The 14,729-nt window shown below is 46.2% G+C and overlaps 1 protein-coding gene across 2 annotated transcripts in view; it reads right to left on the reverse strand.

Moving 5' to 3' along the window:
• The window catches only part of nAChRbeta2 (nicotinic acetylcholine receptor beta2), a 230,573-nt gene that overhangs the window by 204,460 nt on the left and 11,384 nt on the right, over window positions 1–14,729 (reverse strand). For both annotated transcript variants that reach the window (XR_006772946.2, XM_045743586.2), the window contains exon 2: window positions 2,040–2,179. Coding sequence is in view for 1 of the 2 variants with exons in the window: in XM_045743586.2 (XP_045599542.1) it covers window positions 2,040–2,179 (140 nt within the window). In the remaining variant the exon portion in view is untranslated. The remainder of the gene's footprint in view (window positions 1–2,039; window positions 2,180–14,729) is intronic.

Consider the following 14,729-nt stretch of genomic DNA (forward strand, 5'->3'; position numbering starts at 1 on the left):
TCTGTGCAGTTAGGCACTGGTAGAACAGGTTGTGCATGTGCAGTATATAAAGGGAATGAAATGATCATGTCTAGTACACAGAGATTGAACAACTGGGCAAGCACGACACAGACCGAGATAGTGGGCATTTATCTAGCCACTGAATACCTTAAGTTCAATGGTGGTGGTGTTATTTTCTGTGACTAAAAGTGCTCTGCAGTCCTTAAATAACCCATCACAATGTATGTCGGATGTAGCTTGTAATATTAATTGGAATGGAATTTTTGCCAATGATAATAACTTTTGTATAAAATTTGTGTGGATCCCATCCCATGTTGGAGTTGGAAAACATGACTTTGTAGATCGATTGGCCAATGAGGCTTGCAGGAAAGAAAACATTGATTATGACTTTGGACTATCTAATGCAATTATTAGAAACATACAAATTAAGGAAATTAATTCAGATTTAGAAGAACTAAGAAATGCCCAGAGACCTGAAAGCTGCAGTATTAAAAGTTATGACAAGTTTTGTAATAATAGGTATTTGTATGGTCAGCACAGTAACCGGACCAGGCAATGTGATGTAGTCATTGCGCGAATTCGCCTTGGCTATAGACACATCTGGCAGGTTAGTGAGGCTGAGCCACTACCAGAATACTCAGATTGTAAACTGTGCTAAACCTTTCATGCATTCACTAGAACACTATATTGTTGAATGTGAAACCGTAAAGAACTTTAGACCTCCTGGCATCTTGTACCACCAACTGTGTAGCTATTTTATTGACTCAGGTGTTCTGGAACGACATCCTAACAATTTATCCAAAATTTGCTTGTCCATTTTAAGGAATGAAAAACAATTTTTATTTATATTACTTCTAAGCTGCATCACTTATGAACCCATCCCTGCCCTTGTGTGGCAGTGCACAATAGAAAGTTGTTTTCACATATCCATACATTAAAACATTGATTGTAACCATGATATATATGTGCTTCAGCCTACAGTTTAGACCTATTGTCTTGTGTATGACCCTCTGTCCTGCGTGACAGTGAATACCAGCATTATCCTCACTTTAATAAGACTATCAAAATCCTCAGGTTAGGCAAAATTGTAATTAATTTTGTCAATAAAGATGTTAATAATAATATCAATGAGCAAATCCGTGGGAGCTATGACGGGAAGTCGAACCTGTGTTCTGGGTACTCTTGGGAGATGTACATAAATAATTTCAGTTTCTCTTTTTTGAATGTTCTACAATATATAGGATTCGGGGTAAATGGCTCCACAGTGGTGGTGGTGGGGTAGTGGTTGTGGTGGGGTAGTGGTTGTGGTGGGGTAGTGGTGGTGGTTGTGGTGGGGTAGTGGTGGTGGTTGTGGTGGGGTAGTGGTTGTGGTGGGGTAGTGATTGTGGTGGGGTAGTGGTGGTGGTTGTGGTGGGGTAGTGGTGGTGGTTGTGGTGGGGTAGTGGTGGTGGTTGTGGTGGTGGTGGGGTAGTGGTGGTGGGCTAAGCGAGTGGTGGTGGTGGCGTTGGAGGGGGGGTAGTAGGGAGGGGCGGGGGGGCCAAGCAGTAGGGGGGGGGGGTAATGGCTGCACTACACATTGATGTATCACTTGCATGTATTGTCCAGGCATGTTGACCAAGAGCTCACTAATATCACACAAACAAACTACAAACAAACACATCCTAGAAAACATAAAAAGTCAGAATAATATATATATAATGTCCGTAATATTCATACAAAAGATTGAAATGTAATTAAAAAAAAAGATACAAAATTAAACAAAAGTGATTTAGAGGCATCCAGGCTTTTGTTAACTAAAGGGAATATTCCCACTCGCTGAGATGGGAGAGTCAGGTTCTGTGAGAGAGTGTGTCCACCCCCCACAACAAACCCCCCACATTCCACCCCCCCCCCCACATTCCACCCCCACCCCCCCCCAAACCCCCCACCCCACCCCCCCCCACCCCCCACCCCCACACACACACACACACACTGAGATCTTCCACTGGACTCGTCCCGAAACTGGAAGACTTGAAACAACATACGGAAGAGTCACTCACCACATCGATGAGTTGGGAGAGCTTGAGCCCCAGCTTGACGATGAGTTTCTCTGAGTTGTTGCCCACTGGTCTGATGAGGCGATTGTAGTTGCTGAGGAGGTCATCGTACAGCCTCTTGGCGTCTGGATTGGCCACACAACCTGAGGATGACATCAATACGATTAGTTGACCTGCTCACACACCTGGACACAAGCACACACGTGTTAGTTGACCTGCTCACACACCTGGACACAAGCACACACGTGTTAGTTGACCTGCTCACACACCTGGACACAAGCACACACGTGTTAGTTGACCTGCTCACACACCTGGACACAAGCACACACGTGTTAGTTGACCTGCTCACACACCTGGAAACAAACACACGTGTTAGTTGACCTGCTCACACACCTGGACACAAACACACGTGTTAGTTGACCTGCTCACACACCTGGACACAAGCACACGTGTTAGTTGACCTGCTCACACACCTGGAGCAGAAGTAGAAACATTTTAATAGTTTGAAATTCCTGAATTAGATATGTTGATGAGTATCTAAAGAAGGCATCAAGCAACGATGACTACTTAGCCCTGTCTGGCCTGTAGAATACTCGAGAGTTGGCTGCTGACTACTCCAATTCCCCCCACTCTCCTACACCTGACAACCCCCCCCCCTCCTACACCTGACAACCCCCCCCCCTCCTACACCTGACAACCCCCCCCCCTCCTACACCTGACACCCCCCCCCCCTCCTACACCTGACAACCCCCCCCCTCCTACACCTGACAACCCCCCCCCCTCCTACACCTGACAACCCCCCCCCCCCTCCTACACCTGACAACCCCCCCCCCCTCCAACACCCAACACCACCCCCCCCCCTCCTACACCTGACAACCCCCCCCCCTCCTACACCTGACAACCCCCCCCCCCCTCCTACACCCAACACCACCCCCCCCCCCATTCCTACGCATGACAATTTCCTTATCAACAACACCCACAGCACTGTTCTTATCTGAAATACACTCAGTGGTATACTCATGTATTTCTCGACGGTATACTTGTATACCAGTCGGAGTATACCCAGGCACTAGGTATACCAGGCGAGGTAGTGGGGTATATCTGCCGGGGACCGAACTACTAAATGGTTTCAGAGGGCAGCATAGCAGGTAAGGGGCCAGATTCACGAAGCAGTTACGCAAGCACTTACGAACCTGTCCATCTTTTCTCAATCTTTGGCGGCTTTGTTTACAATTATTAAACAGTTAATGAGCTCTGAAGCACCAGGAGGCTGTTTATAACAATAACAACAGTTGATTGACAAGTTTTCATGCTTGTAAACTGTTTAATAAATGTAACCAAAGCCGTCAAAGATTGAGGAAAGATGTACACGTTCGTAAGTGCTTGCGTAACTGCTTCGTGAATCTAGCCCCAGGTTCGCAAGTGCTTGTGTAACTGCTTCGTGAATCTGGTCCCAGGTTCGTAAGTGCTTATGTAACTGCTTCGTGAATCTAGCCCCAGGTTCGCAAGTGCTTGTGTAACTGCTTCGTGAATCTGGTCCCAGGTTCGTAAGTGCTTGTGTAACTGCTTCGTGAATCTAGCCCACGTAGCGGGGCTTCCGACGCCGGCTTCTTTACGAACGGTTAATGGAGGCAAGAAATGGGACAAGCTTGACTTTCAGCGGCTGGCCAGCACCCCCCCCCCTCTAAAGTCATCAACGCTGGTGTCATCAACCATGTCAATACTGGCTCTTACAGTCGGGTCCGTTCTCGACCCAATCGAATTTCCGGGTTCGAATCCCGGGCGGGACAAAATGATTGTGACGCATAGTTTCCCCCACTGTTCCAGGGGGACATGTTCCCGTTGTAGATGGCATCTACTATGATTTTAGCGTCATTTTTGGGCAATTTCCATAGTAGGTTATCTCTGAGGTTATCTTGAGATGATTTCGGGACTTAGCGTCCCAGCGGCCCGGTCCTCGACCAGGCCTCCTTTTTGTTACATATCCCCAGGAAGCAGCCCGTAGCAGCTGTAACTCCCTGGTACCTATTTACTGCTAGGTGATCAGGGGGCATCAGGGTGAAAGAAACTATGCTCATTTTGTTTCCGCCTCCGCCGGGGATCGAACCCGGAACCTCAGGATCACGAATCCCGAGCGCTGTCCACTGAGCCATCAGGGCGAGACTACCGTCACAGCATCAGTCATTATCAAGACACTGGACTTGTTATAATGGTTCAGGGCGGCGTGTAACGTCGTCATCTCTTCTCCAGCTTCTGGTGTCTGGTTTGGTCAACATTACTCATTATTAATTGCAAAAATTGTGACTCCAGAGGCTTTTCATTGTACAACTATTAGGTGTACATCCTAACCACTTGGGCTGGACGGTAGAGCGACGGTCTTGCTTCATGCAGGTCGGCGTTCAATCTCCCGACCGTCCACAAATGGTTGAGGCACCATTCCTTTCCCTCCGTCCCATCTCACATCCTTATCCTGACCCCTTCCCAGTGTTATATAGTCGTAATGGCTTGGCGCTTTCCCGCTGATAATTCCCTCCCCCCCCCCTGTACCTCAAACTCTCTCAGTTCCCTCTTCGTTTCTCACCTTGGAGAAAACTTTCTTCCGCGGCCACCATTCCTTCCTCGACCTTTCCTGAAGACGCCACCAAATGGTCGTCCAACTCGACAACAAGTTAGAGCTGGGTGGTGATACTGGACCCAGGTGGAGGAGACGGTGGTGTGGCCGCCCCATAACCAATACTCTTCCCTTACCACTGCTCTAGGGGGGCGCGTCCCCCTCTACCTCCTGCCGGGGTTCATTTCCCGCCCTTACGCACTCTTGCGTTAAGGCTTTAAGTTGTAACGTGTTGAGGTGGGGTGTAAGGAAGGAGGGAAGTGTCTGACACAGCAGAGAGAAGTTACACCCCCGCTCCTGTGCCAGGTAAGTCCACTACGGGCTCACCATAGCCCGTGCTACTTAAAACTTTTTGTTCCCAGTAGCTGAATCTTAAACAACAATATGTCTGACGCAGCGTAGTGTAGTGGGGGATCCACCTTGGACCACAGACGGTCATCACTTCCTCCGAAACAAAGTTAAAACATTGATACATTTGCCGACGATTTTGGAACACAATATTTATTTCAGCAGGTGGTATGAGAGGTTCACTCAGATCGCGGTGGATCAGAGTACGTCCACTCTGCTGTATGATGAGGCACACATGAGGAAGCTCTTCCTACCCAGCATTCTCGCATTTCCTGGTGTTTACTCTGCAAGAATCCGGATCTTATAGCTGTCGTTCTTACAGCTCCTGTGAGCGGTAGCGCAAAAAAGGATTACAGAGGACACAAAGGGTCTTTATCAGTCCTCAACGGAGATTATTACATTAACAATGTCATCTATCCTCCACACCTTATAATTACAATGTCAGCTAGTTACAGGGAATGTTCTATTTCAAGAGTTATATAGGCGAGGCATAGGGAAGGGGTGAGGTGTTATGCACATGAGGAGGTTTGAGGCGTGAGAGAAGAGGTGATGTGAGTACTGGCACAGAGACAAGGGTGCCACCAGCTGGTGCCATACGGTGCACCCATATACTGACTCCGGCTGGCACTCACGGGGTTGAGGACGGGGGGGAGGGGGGGGGAGGGAGTGCTGGCACTGCCTACTAACCCACACCAACCTATCAGTGGACGAAAGAGCCGAAGCTCAACCCCCGCAAGCACAACTAGGTGAGTACCTAACACTTAACATCATTCATAACAAAAAGAACTTGAACTTTTGTTTTCAGAAAACAGCTGTTAGTAGGTTTTCCCCCGAGCGTAGAAATATAGATACATTTAATGGTACTCTTAAAATATATATATATATATATATATATATATATATATATATATATATATATATATATATATATATATATATATATATATATATATATATATATATGTGTGTGTGTGTGTGTGTCGTACCTAGTAGCCAGAACGCACTTCTCAGCCTACTATGCAAGGCCCGATTTGCCTAATAAACCAAGTTTTCATGAATTAATGTTTTTTCGACTACCTAACCTACCTAACCTAACCTAACTTTTTCGGCTACCTAACCTAACCTATAAAGATAGGTTAGGTTAGGTTAGGTAGGGTTGGTTAGGTTCGGTCATATATCTACGTTAATTTTAACTCCAATAAAAAAAAATTGACCTCATACATAATGAAATGGGTAGCTTTATCATTTCATAAGACAAAAAATAGAGAAAATATATTAATTCAGGAAAACTTGGCTTATTAGGCAAATCAGGCCTTGCATAGTAGGCTGAGAAGTACGTTCTGGCTATTAGGTACGACACACACACATATATATATATATATATATATATATATATATATATATATATATATATATATATATATATATATATATATATATATGTTGTAAGTAATAGATTACTGGCTCGGTCTAAAGTTAAGACCAAATGGGTTTATTAGGGTTTATGAACGTTTTGTCCAGACACACAACAAACACACTGATTACATCAGTGTGTTTAGTCAGCCCGTCCTCCAAACAAAGACCCAAAAGTGATTCCACCCACCCGCCAACCCCAGTTGTTTGTGAATGAAAAACTGTTTACACGCGACTCACAACTGTTGACGTTCGAACACTTCCAGAACAAGTGCTTCACTGACAAATTTTGTTCGAACCACAACGCTGTAAATGCTTCATCCACGTACTACAAATACAAATAATCGCCAACAGAACCTAAACACCTAACCTAACCTATGCCTATATATGCACAATATGCTATTATAATATTAATTTATATTTGAGAAAATTCCCGTTATGATTGAGCAGCATGTTAACATTTATGAATGCGTCTGTGGGGTCGACCGCTGGATGGAATGGACTTGAGTCGAGGACGGGTTGGTGTAGAACACCAACCTTTTACATTAGGTCACATCAAGAGATGTGACCCTATCTCAGAGGACGTGGGTCAACCCAAAGGGATGTGGCCCAACCTCAAGGGATGCGAACCCGAGACATTAAGAGGTGTGGTCTAACATCAAATGCGATAACCTAACAATTCCCAGAGGAAGCAGTTATTGTTTGAGAAGCTGTTCACTTGAGACACTTAAGCAAGTCCCAGCTGTGTCTGGGTACAAGCGACAGGATGAACAACCCAGCGGGTTTTCTTCCTATTGGGGAGTGTTCCTGTTCACAGCAGGAAGACTATCAAAACATAATTTTGTTTTTGTAAATTAATTCCCAAAATGAAAATGAAGTAAGATAAATCAATTACTTGTATTACCACTTGGGGAGAGGAAAGGACCCGATTATCTCCAGGAATTTGCTCACTTAAGATAATGTGTTAAGTGCACATTAACACTACGACGCCAAAAGTCGCGACTGGCCGGCGGCTGTTGCAAGGCGCTGTTCAACTGCTCTTTGTTCATTGGCAACACTTTCCGTCCTTCCTAGCACGGTGTCCTAGGCGCCGCCGGCACGGTGTCCCCCGCCACCACCAAGAGGCTCCGTTGTAGGTTAACACCACCGGCTGGGGGGCTGCCGCCGCCACCGGCTGGGGGGCTGCCACCACCACCACTGGCTGGGGGGCTGCCACCACCACCACTGACTGGGGGCTGCCACCACCACCACCACTGGCTGGGGGGCTGCCACCACCACCACCACTGGCTGGGGGGCTGCCACCACCACCACCACTGGCTGGGGGGCTGCCACCACCACCACCACTGGCTGGGGGGCTGCCACCACCACCACCACTGGCTGGGGGGCTGCCACCACCACCACCACTGGCTGGGGGGCTGCCACCACCACCACCACTGGCTGGGGGGCTGCCACCACCACCACCACTGGCTGGGGGGCTGCCACCACCACCACCACTGACTGGGGGCTGCCACCACCACCACCACTGGCTGGGGCTGCCACCACCACCACCACTGACTGGGGGCTGCCACCACCACCACCACTGACTGGGGGCTGCCACCACCACCACCACTGGCTGGGGGGCTGCCACCACCACCACCACTGGCTGGGGCTGCCAGCTTACTACTCTGCCTCCCACTCGTGTTATTTTAGAGAGAACGAGGTCGCCTGCTTCCCTTGAACGACGCAGCCGCTCCTAACGACCCTTAATGTACCGCAATATACCAATCACGACGCCTCCAACCAACGTCTATTATGTTTGGAGTCAATTACAAGCAGCTATAACGGGTTCGCATGCTTTGCTATACATGGGTTCGAATCCCTATAACACTTAAAGAGCCTGAAACATAATAAACTCGGACTACATTAGGGGAGTTTATCCCGGAAGCTTTGTGCTCTGGATGAATTATATGAGGGATCCCTGGCAGGGACCCTTCCTACAAGGTCCTCTGGCAGGGACCCTTCCTTGTACAGGGGCGTCCAGCCCAAAGACACGGCGGCCGGATCTCGTGTATAATAAAAATGGAATTATGGGCGTATATGCGAGGTCGACTATCCCGCGGGGGAACTATATTGACCCAGACGCTGGTCATAAATGATAAGTGCCGGCAGAGCTTTCTGGTGTCTGCTGACAGGGCTGGGGGAGGAGGGGCGAGGCTGCTGACACGGCTGGGGAGGAGGAGGGGTGAGGCTGCTGACAGGGCTGCATAGGGGGGGGGCGAGGCTGCTGACAGGGCTGCATGGAGGGGGGCGAGGCTGCTGACAGGGCTGCATGGGGGGGGCGAGGCTGCTGACAGGGCTGCATGGGGGGGGGCGAGGCTGCTGACAGGGCTGCATGGGGGGGGAGGGGCGAGGCTGCTGACAGGGCTGTGGGGGGGCGAGGCTGCTGACAGGTCTGCTGGGGGGGGGGGGAAGAGGCCAAACCAGCTGTTTATGAATGAAAAACGGTTTACACACGACTCACAACTGATTTCGTTCGAACACTTCCGGAACAAGTGCTTCACTGACGATTTTTTTTCGAACCACAACGCTGTAAATGCTTCACTCACGTACTACAAAATACAAATAATCGCCAACAGAACCTAAACACCTAACCAATGCCAATATATGCACAATATGCTATTATAATATTAATTTATATTTGAGAAAATTCCTGTTTTGAATGAACAGCATGTAAAAATTTATCATTGCGTCTGTGGGGTCGACAGCTGGATGGAATGGACTTAAGTCGAGGACGGGTTGCTGGGCGAGAGGTTGCTTCATGTTCACAGGAAGCATAAGAGCGTAAGTCCTCCCGCTCACACGCCAGCCAGCGAAAACTGTTCATTGGTGGCAAGTCAACCCAAACTTGTGAGCAAATAAAGCATCAGTAACTTTAAGCAATCAGGGAAACTTGCGCCTCTCAGGGTGGAGTGAGTGGGCGGGAGAGTAGCTGGGTGGAGTGAGTGGGCGGGAGAGTAGCTGGGTGGAGTGAGTGGGCGGGAGAGTAGCTGGGTGGAGTGAGTGGGCGGGAGAGTAGCTGGGTGAAGGTAAGTGGCTGGCATGTGGGGGGTGGAAAGGAGAGAACAGAGTGAACAAATGAAGGAAAGGAAAGCAGGGGATGGGTGGTGAAATACTGAGGTGGTTAGAGAGATGAGGGTGAGCGAGAGAGGAACACACAGCACCGCTCCTGTGCCAGGTAAGTCCACTACGGGCTCACCATAGCCCGAGCTACTTGCCCTGCTCCTGTGCCAGGTAAGCTACGGGCTCACCATAGCCCGTGCTACTTGGAACTTGTTCCGAGTAGCTGAGTCTATAACAACAAGCGAGAGAGGCAGAGGCGTGTTGGGCGAACTGGTACAAAGTGCAGCCTAAAGAAAATATTCCATTCTCTACAAAATAAATATTAAAAAACCGAGGGCAGCGGTGGCCTTGATCACACATACATAAACCGTGACAAGGTTATCATGTGTAGGTGGTGGTGTATGACCACGTGTACACACTCTCACCATAACAGTACCAAAGATATCATAATGATAAAGTTTGTTTACTCCTCGCCCGTGACGTCACGCAGCCACGTGTTGCATGTAAACATTGCGACTGCGCAGGTCAAGTGGCGCAGGTATAATTATTAAATCAATAAAGCCAGATGTGAATGACCATCCGTATCACAGTGTTTGATTGTAAACGACGATTGAGAATTTATTTAGATGAACTCGCTGAATCTAAGAACCACGTAATAAGGAGTTACATTAAAGCAATAACGTATATTGTATTGAAATAAACTGGGCAAATATAATAGAAACGGTTAATCGTATTGAGATTGAGACAGTCATCCCCTCACAATAACATTAGGATGCTGCGCTTCATTATTACTAGCATTATTATTTGTATTATTGCCATGTCTTTAAACCTTCAGGCGCTCATCACACATGCCACATTTAAACAAAAAATTTAATCATAAGGCATACCTTTAAGCCCTAAACTTGGCATGTTTGTCCTTAGGCTTCATGGATTGTGTGTTAATGTCTGCTGATCATTCTCGATACACTGTGTGTGAGGGAGAGAGAAAGAGGGGGGAGAAGAGAGAGGGGGAAGAGAAAGAGAGGGAAAGAGAAAGAAAAAAGGAACAATGGAGGTCATTGGACAGATCTCTGGGACTCTCCAATACTGACAATTTTCCCGCTTGGATTTGACTCCGTTTGTGCTTACAGTCTCTTACCGTTTAAATAAACACAACTTAAATTTAATATAGCTAGAAACTAGAGAAGTGCGAGGCTCTTGACGGAGCCAGAGCCCCAATTTCCCAGCCATGGACCCCAACTCGAATATATAATCAAATTATAAGCACCTTACTGTTATAATCAAACTATAATCAAATTATAAGCACCTTACTGTTAATGGTTCCTGACGGTAATGATGAGTAATGGATTTAATGGGTTGGGTGGGTTGACTAGGTTCGTATGCTTGAAGCTAAGCAAACTCACTTTCAATTTGACGAAAGTTTATGAAGAAAGAGCACAAACTGTGGCGGCGTTACAGTACAAACTGTGGTGACATGTTATTGTTATAGATTCAGCTACTGGGAACAAAAAGTTGCAAGTAGCACGGGCTATGGTGAGCCCGTAGTGGACTTACCTGGCGACTGTGGTGACAGCCGGTACGCTCTTTAATACAATCCTACGACCTTCTTCAGGAAAAAATATAAGTTGTTAGACTTCGGTTTAAAATCTACTTCACTTTTTAAATTAAAGCTTTTTTTGATATATAATTTATTATCAAGTTAAACTTTCCATAAATATTTAACCGGTTGGATATGTTTGTGTATATGGAAATAATATATGATTAACCGATTTCCAACATAAGCAACGGAACCAATTTTAGCAAATTAATTATCGAAGTGTTATCAAGTATACAATTTGAAATTACAATTAACACTAACAAATATTCGTTATAAACGTTTCCTAAATTTATCTAGCTTAAATATTATAAATGCACTAATCCTCAGGAGACTAACAATTTACAAATTTTTCACCGTCCTACAAACAATTTAACACCTTGTTGTCTGATACATTCTGTTCGCTCGAGATAACCATTATCGATGGAGTTCTGCCAGATTTAAATAGCTTTCAAATTCTTAATCTTTACAACTGACCGCTTCACACCAGAGCCGCCTTACCTTGAGGTTACCTTGAGGTGCTTCCGGGGCTTAGCGTTCCCGCGGCCCGGTCGTCGACCAGGCCTCCTGGTTGCTGGACTGATCAACCAGGCTGTTGGACGCGGCTGCTCGCAGCCTGACGTATGAGTCACAGCCTGGTTGATCAGGTATCCTTTGGAGGTGCTTATCCAGTTCTCTCTTGAACACTGTGAGGGGTCGGCCAGTTATGCCCCTTATGTGTAGCGGAAGCGTGTTGAACAGTCTCTGGCCTCTGATGTTGATAGAGTTCTCTCTCAGAGTACCTGTTGCACCTCTGCTTTTCAACGGGGGTATTCTGCACATCCTGCCATGTCTTCTGGTCTCATGTGATGTTATTTCTGTGTGCAGGTTTGGGACCAGCCCCTCTAATATTTTCCACGTGTAAATTATTATGTATCTCTCCCGCCTGCGCTCAAGGGAGTACAGATTTAGGCTCTTTAGTCGGTCCCAATAGTTTAGATGTTTTACTGAGTGGATTCTAGCAGTAAAGGATCTCTGCACGCTCTCCAGGTCAGCAATTTCTCCAGCTTTGAAAGGGACTGTCGGCATTGGGCAAATATAATATCTGAAACACAAGACATCTTATGTTTCAGATATTTAATTCTCTTTAAACACAACTGACATAATATAAAACGAGATAGATATATGAAGATAGATATATGAAGATAGATATATGAAGATAGATATATAGATAGATTATAGATAGATATAATATGAACTGCCACCAGGGTGATATAATCACAAAGTTTCTAATTCCAATACACATGTACTGTACATATAGAATTTATGGAGATGTTCATAAAACTACTCTTTTGGCAGTATTAACAATTTTTTATAGATACAAAAAGTAGCACCACAAAGAACTGCCACTAAGAATGGGATCGGAGGGAAAAAGGCTAAATTACCGAAGAGGAAAATATGACGAGATGAGGAACTTCCTCAGGGAAATACCATGGGAAACATAACTTAGAGACAAGAATGAGCAGGTCATGATGGATTTTGTCACCCAGGAGTGCCAGGAATCTGCAGACAGGTTTATCCCCGTCCAAAAGGAGAAAAACGAAAAACAGAAAAACCCATGGTTCAATCAGGAATGCAAGGTAGCGAAGCAACTTAGTAGAAGAACACAGAGAAACTACAGAAATAACAGAACACCGGAGAGTAGGGAGAGATACCAGAGGGCCAGAAATAAGTACCTCAGAGCGAGGAGGGAAGCAGAGAGACAGTTTGAAAATGACATAGCGAGTAAAGCCATGACCCAACCAAAGCTGCTCCACAGCCACATCAGGAGGAAAACAGCAGTGAAGGAACAAGTGATGAAACTGCAAAAAGGGGAGAACAGATACACAGAGAATGACAAGGAGGTGTGTGAAGAACTCAACAAGAGATTCCAGGAGGTCTTCACAATAGAACAAGGAGAAGCCCCTACACTAAATGAGGAGGAGGCAAACCAAGCAACCTTGGAGGAATTTGACCTCACCAGTGATGAGGTCAAAAGGTGTCTGCTGGAGCTGGATGTGACAAAGGCTGTTGGGCCTGACAGAATCTCACCATGGATACTAAAGGAAGGTGCAAAAGCACTAAGTGTGCTACTCTCTATGGTGTATAACAGGTCACTGGAAACAGGAGACTTACCAGAAAGTTGGAAGACAGCTAAAGTAGTCCCAATATACAAGAAAGGTGACAGGCAAGAGGCACTGAACTACAGGCCAGTTTCCCTAACTTGTATACCATGCAAGGTGATGGAGAAGATCGTGAGGAAAATGCTCGTAGAGCACCTGGAGGGAAATAACTTTGTAACGCACCACCAACATGGGTTCAGGGATGGTAAATCGTGCCTCACAGGTTTAATAGAATTCTATGACCAGGCAACAAAAATCAGGCAGGAAAGAGAAGGGTGGGCCGACTGCATTTTCCTGGATTGTCAGAAAGCCTTTGATACAGTACCCCATAAAAGGCTGTTAAAAAGTTGGAGCAACAGGCAGGAGTAAAAGGGAAGGTGCTCCAGTGGGGTTGATATCACACCGAACCTGTCCCCAGAGGCCCACATCAAAAGATTATCATCAGCGGCATATGCTAGACTGGCCAACATAAGAACTGCCTTTAGAAACTTATGTAAGGAATCGTTCAGGACCCTGTATACCACTTATGCAAGACCAATCCTGGAGTATGCAGCTCCAGCCTGGAATCCATACCTAGTTAAACACAAGACAAAGCTAGAGAAGATTCAGCGGTATGCCACCAGGCTCGTCCTGGAACTGAGCTACGAGGAAATTCTAAAGGAGCTGAACCTCACATCGCTGGAAAACAGAAGAGTAAGAGGAGACATGATAACCACCTACAAAATTCTCAGGGGAATTGACAGGGTGGACAGAGACAAACTCTTCAGCACTGGTGGGACACGAACAAGGGGACACAGGTGGAAACTTAGTACCCAGATGTGTCACAGAGACGTTAGAAAAAAAAATTTCAGCGTCAGAGAAGTTAATAAATGGAATGCACTAGGAAGTGATGTGGTGGAGGCTGACTCCATACACAGGTTCAAATGTAGATATAATAGAGCCCAGTAGGCTCAGGAATCTGTACACCAGTTGATTGACAGTTGAGAGGCGGGACCAAAGAGCCAAAGCTCAACCCCGCAAGCACAATTAGGTGAGTACTAACCAATATTGCCAATTTCTAGTCCTGGATTCCACTAGAAATTACTGCACACCTGGTGGGTAGAAATAGCCTAAGCTAATCTATCTCTTTGAGATGTATTTTTTTTCTTGTCTCAATAAACATACTTGAACTGTTGTTGTTGTTTAAGATTCGCTACTTGGAACAAAAAGTTCCAAGTAGCACGGGCTATGGTGAGCCCGTGTACTTGAACTTGTACAGCACACCTGGTCAAGAGTGTCGCACCAACAAGAGGCTCCCGCGTCCGCACACACAAAACACCTTCCACGTAGTACAAATTTAGTTCCCAAACGGCTACGCGGGTAGCTCACTCAAGTACAACACGAACCTCGACATTATTTCATTAATAGTATTCCGAAAAAAAGAAGATAAAGTAACCAAATATAATAGTATAAAATTATTTATATGAAATATTAAATTTTAAAATACA

The sequence above is a fragment of the Procambarus clarkii genome, chromosome 31 (genome assembly GCF_040958095.1).
Source record: "Procambarus clarkii isolate CNS0578487 chromosome 31, FALCON_Pclarkii_2.0, whole genome shotgun sequence".
NCBI lineage: Eukaryota > Metazoa > Arthropoda > Malacostraca > Decapoda > Cambaridae > Procambarus > Procambarus clarkii.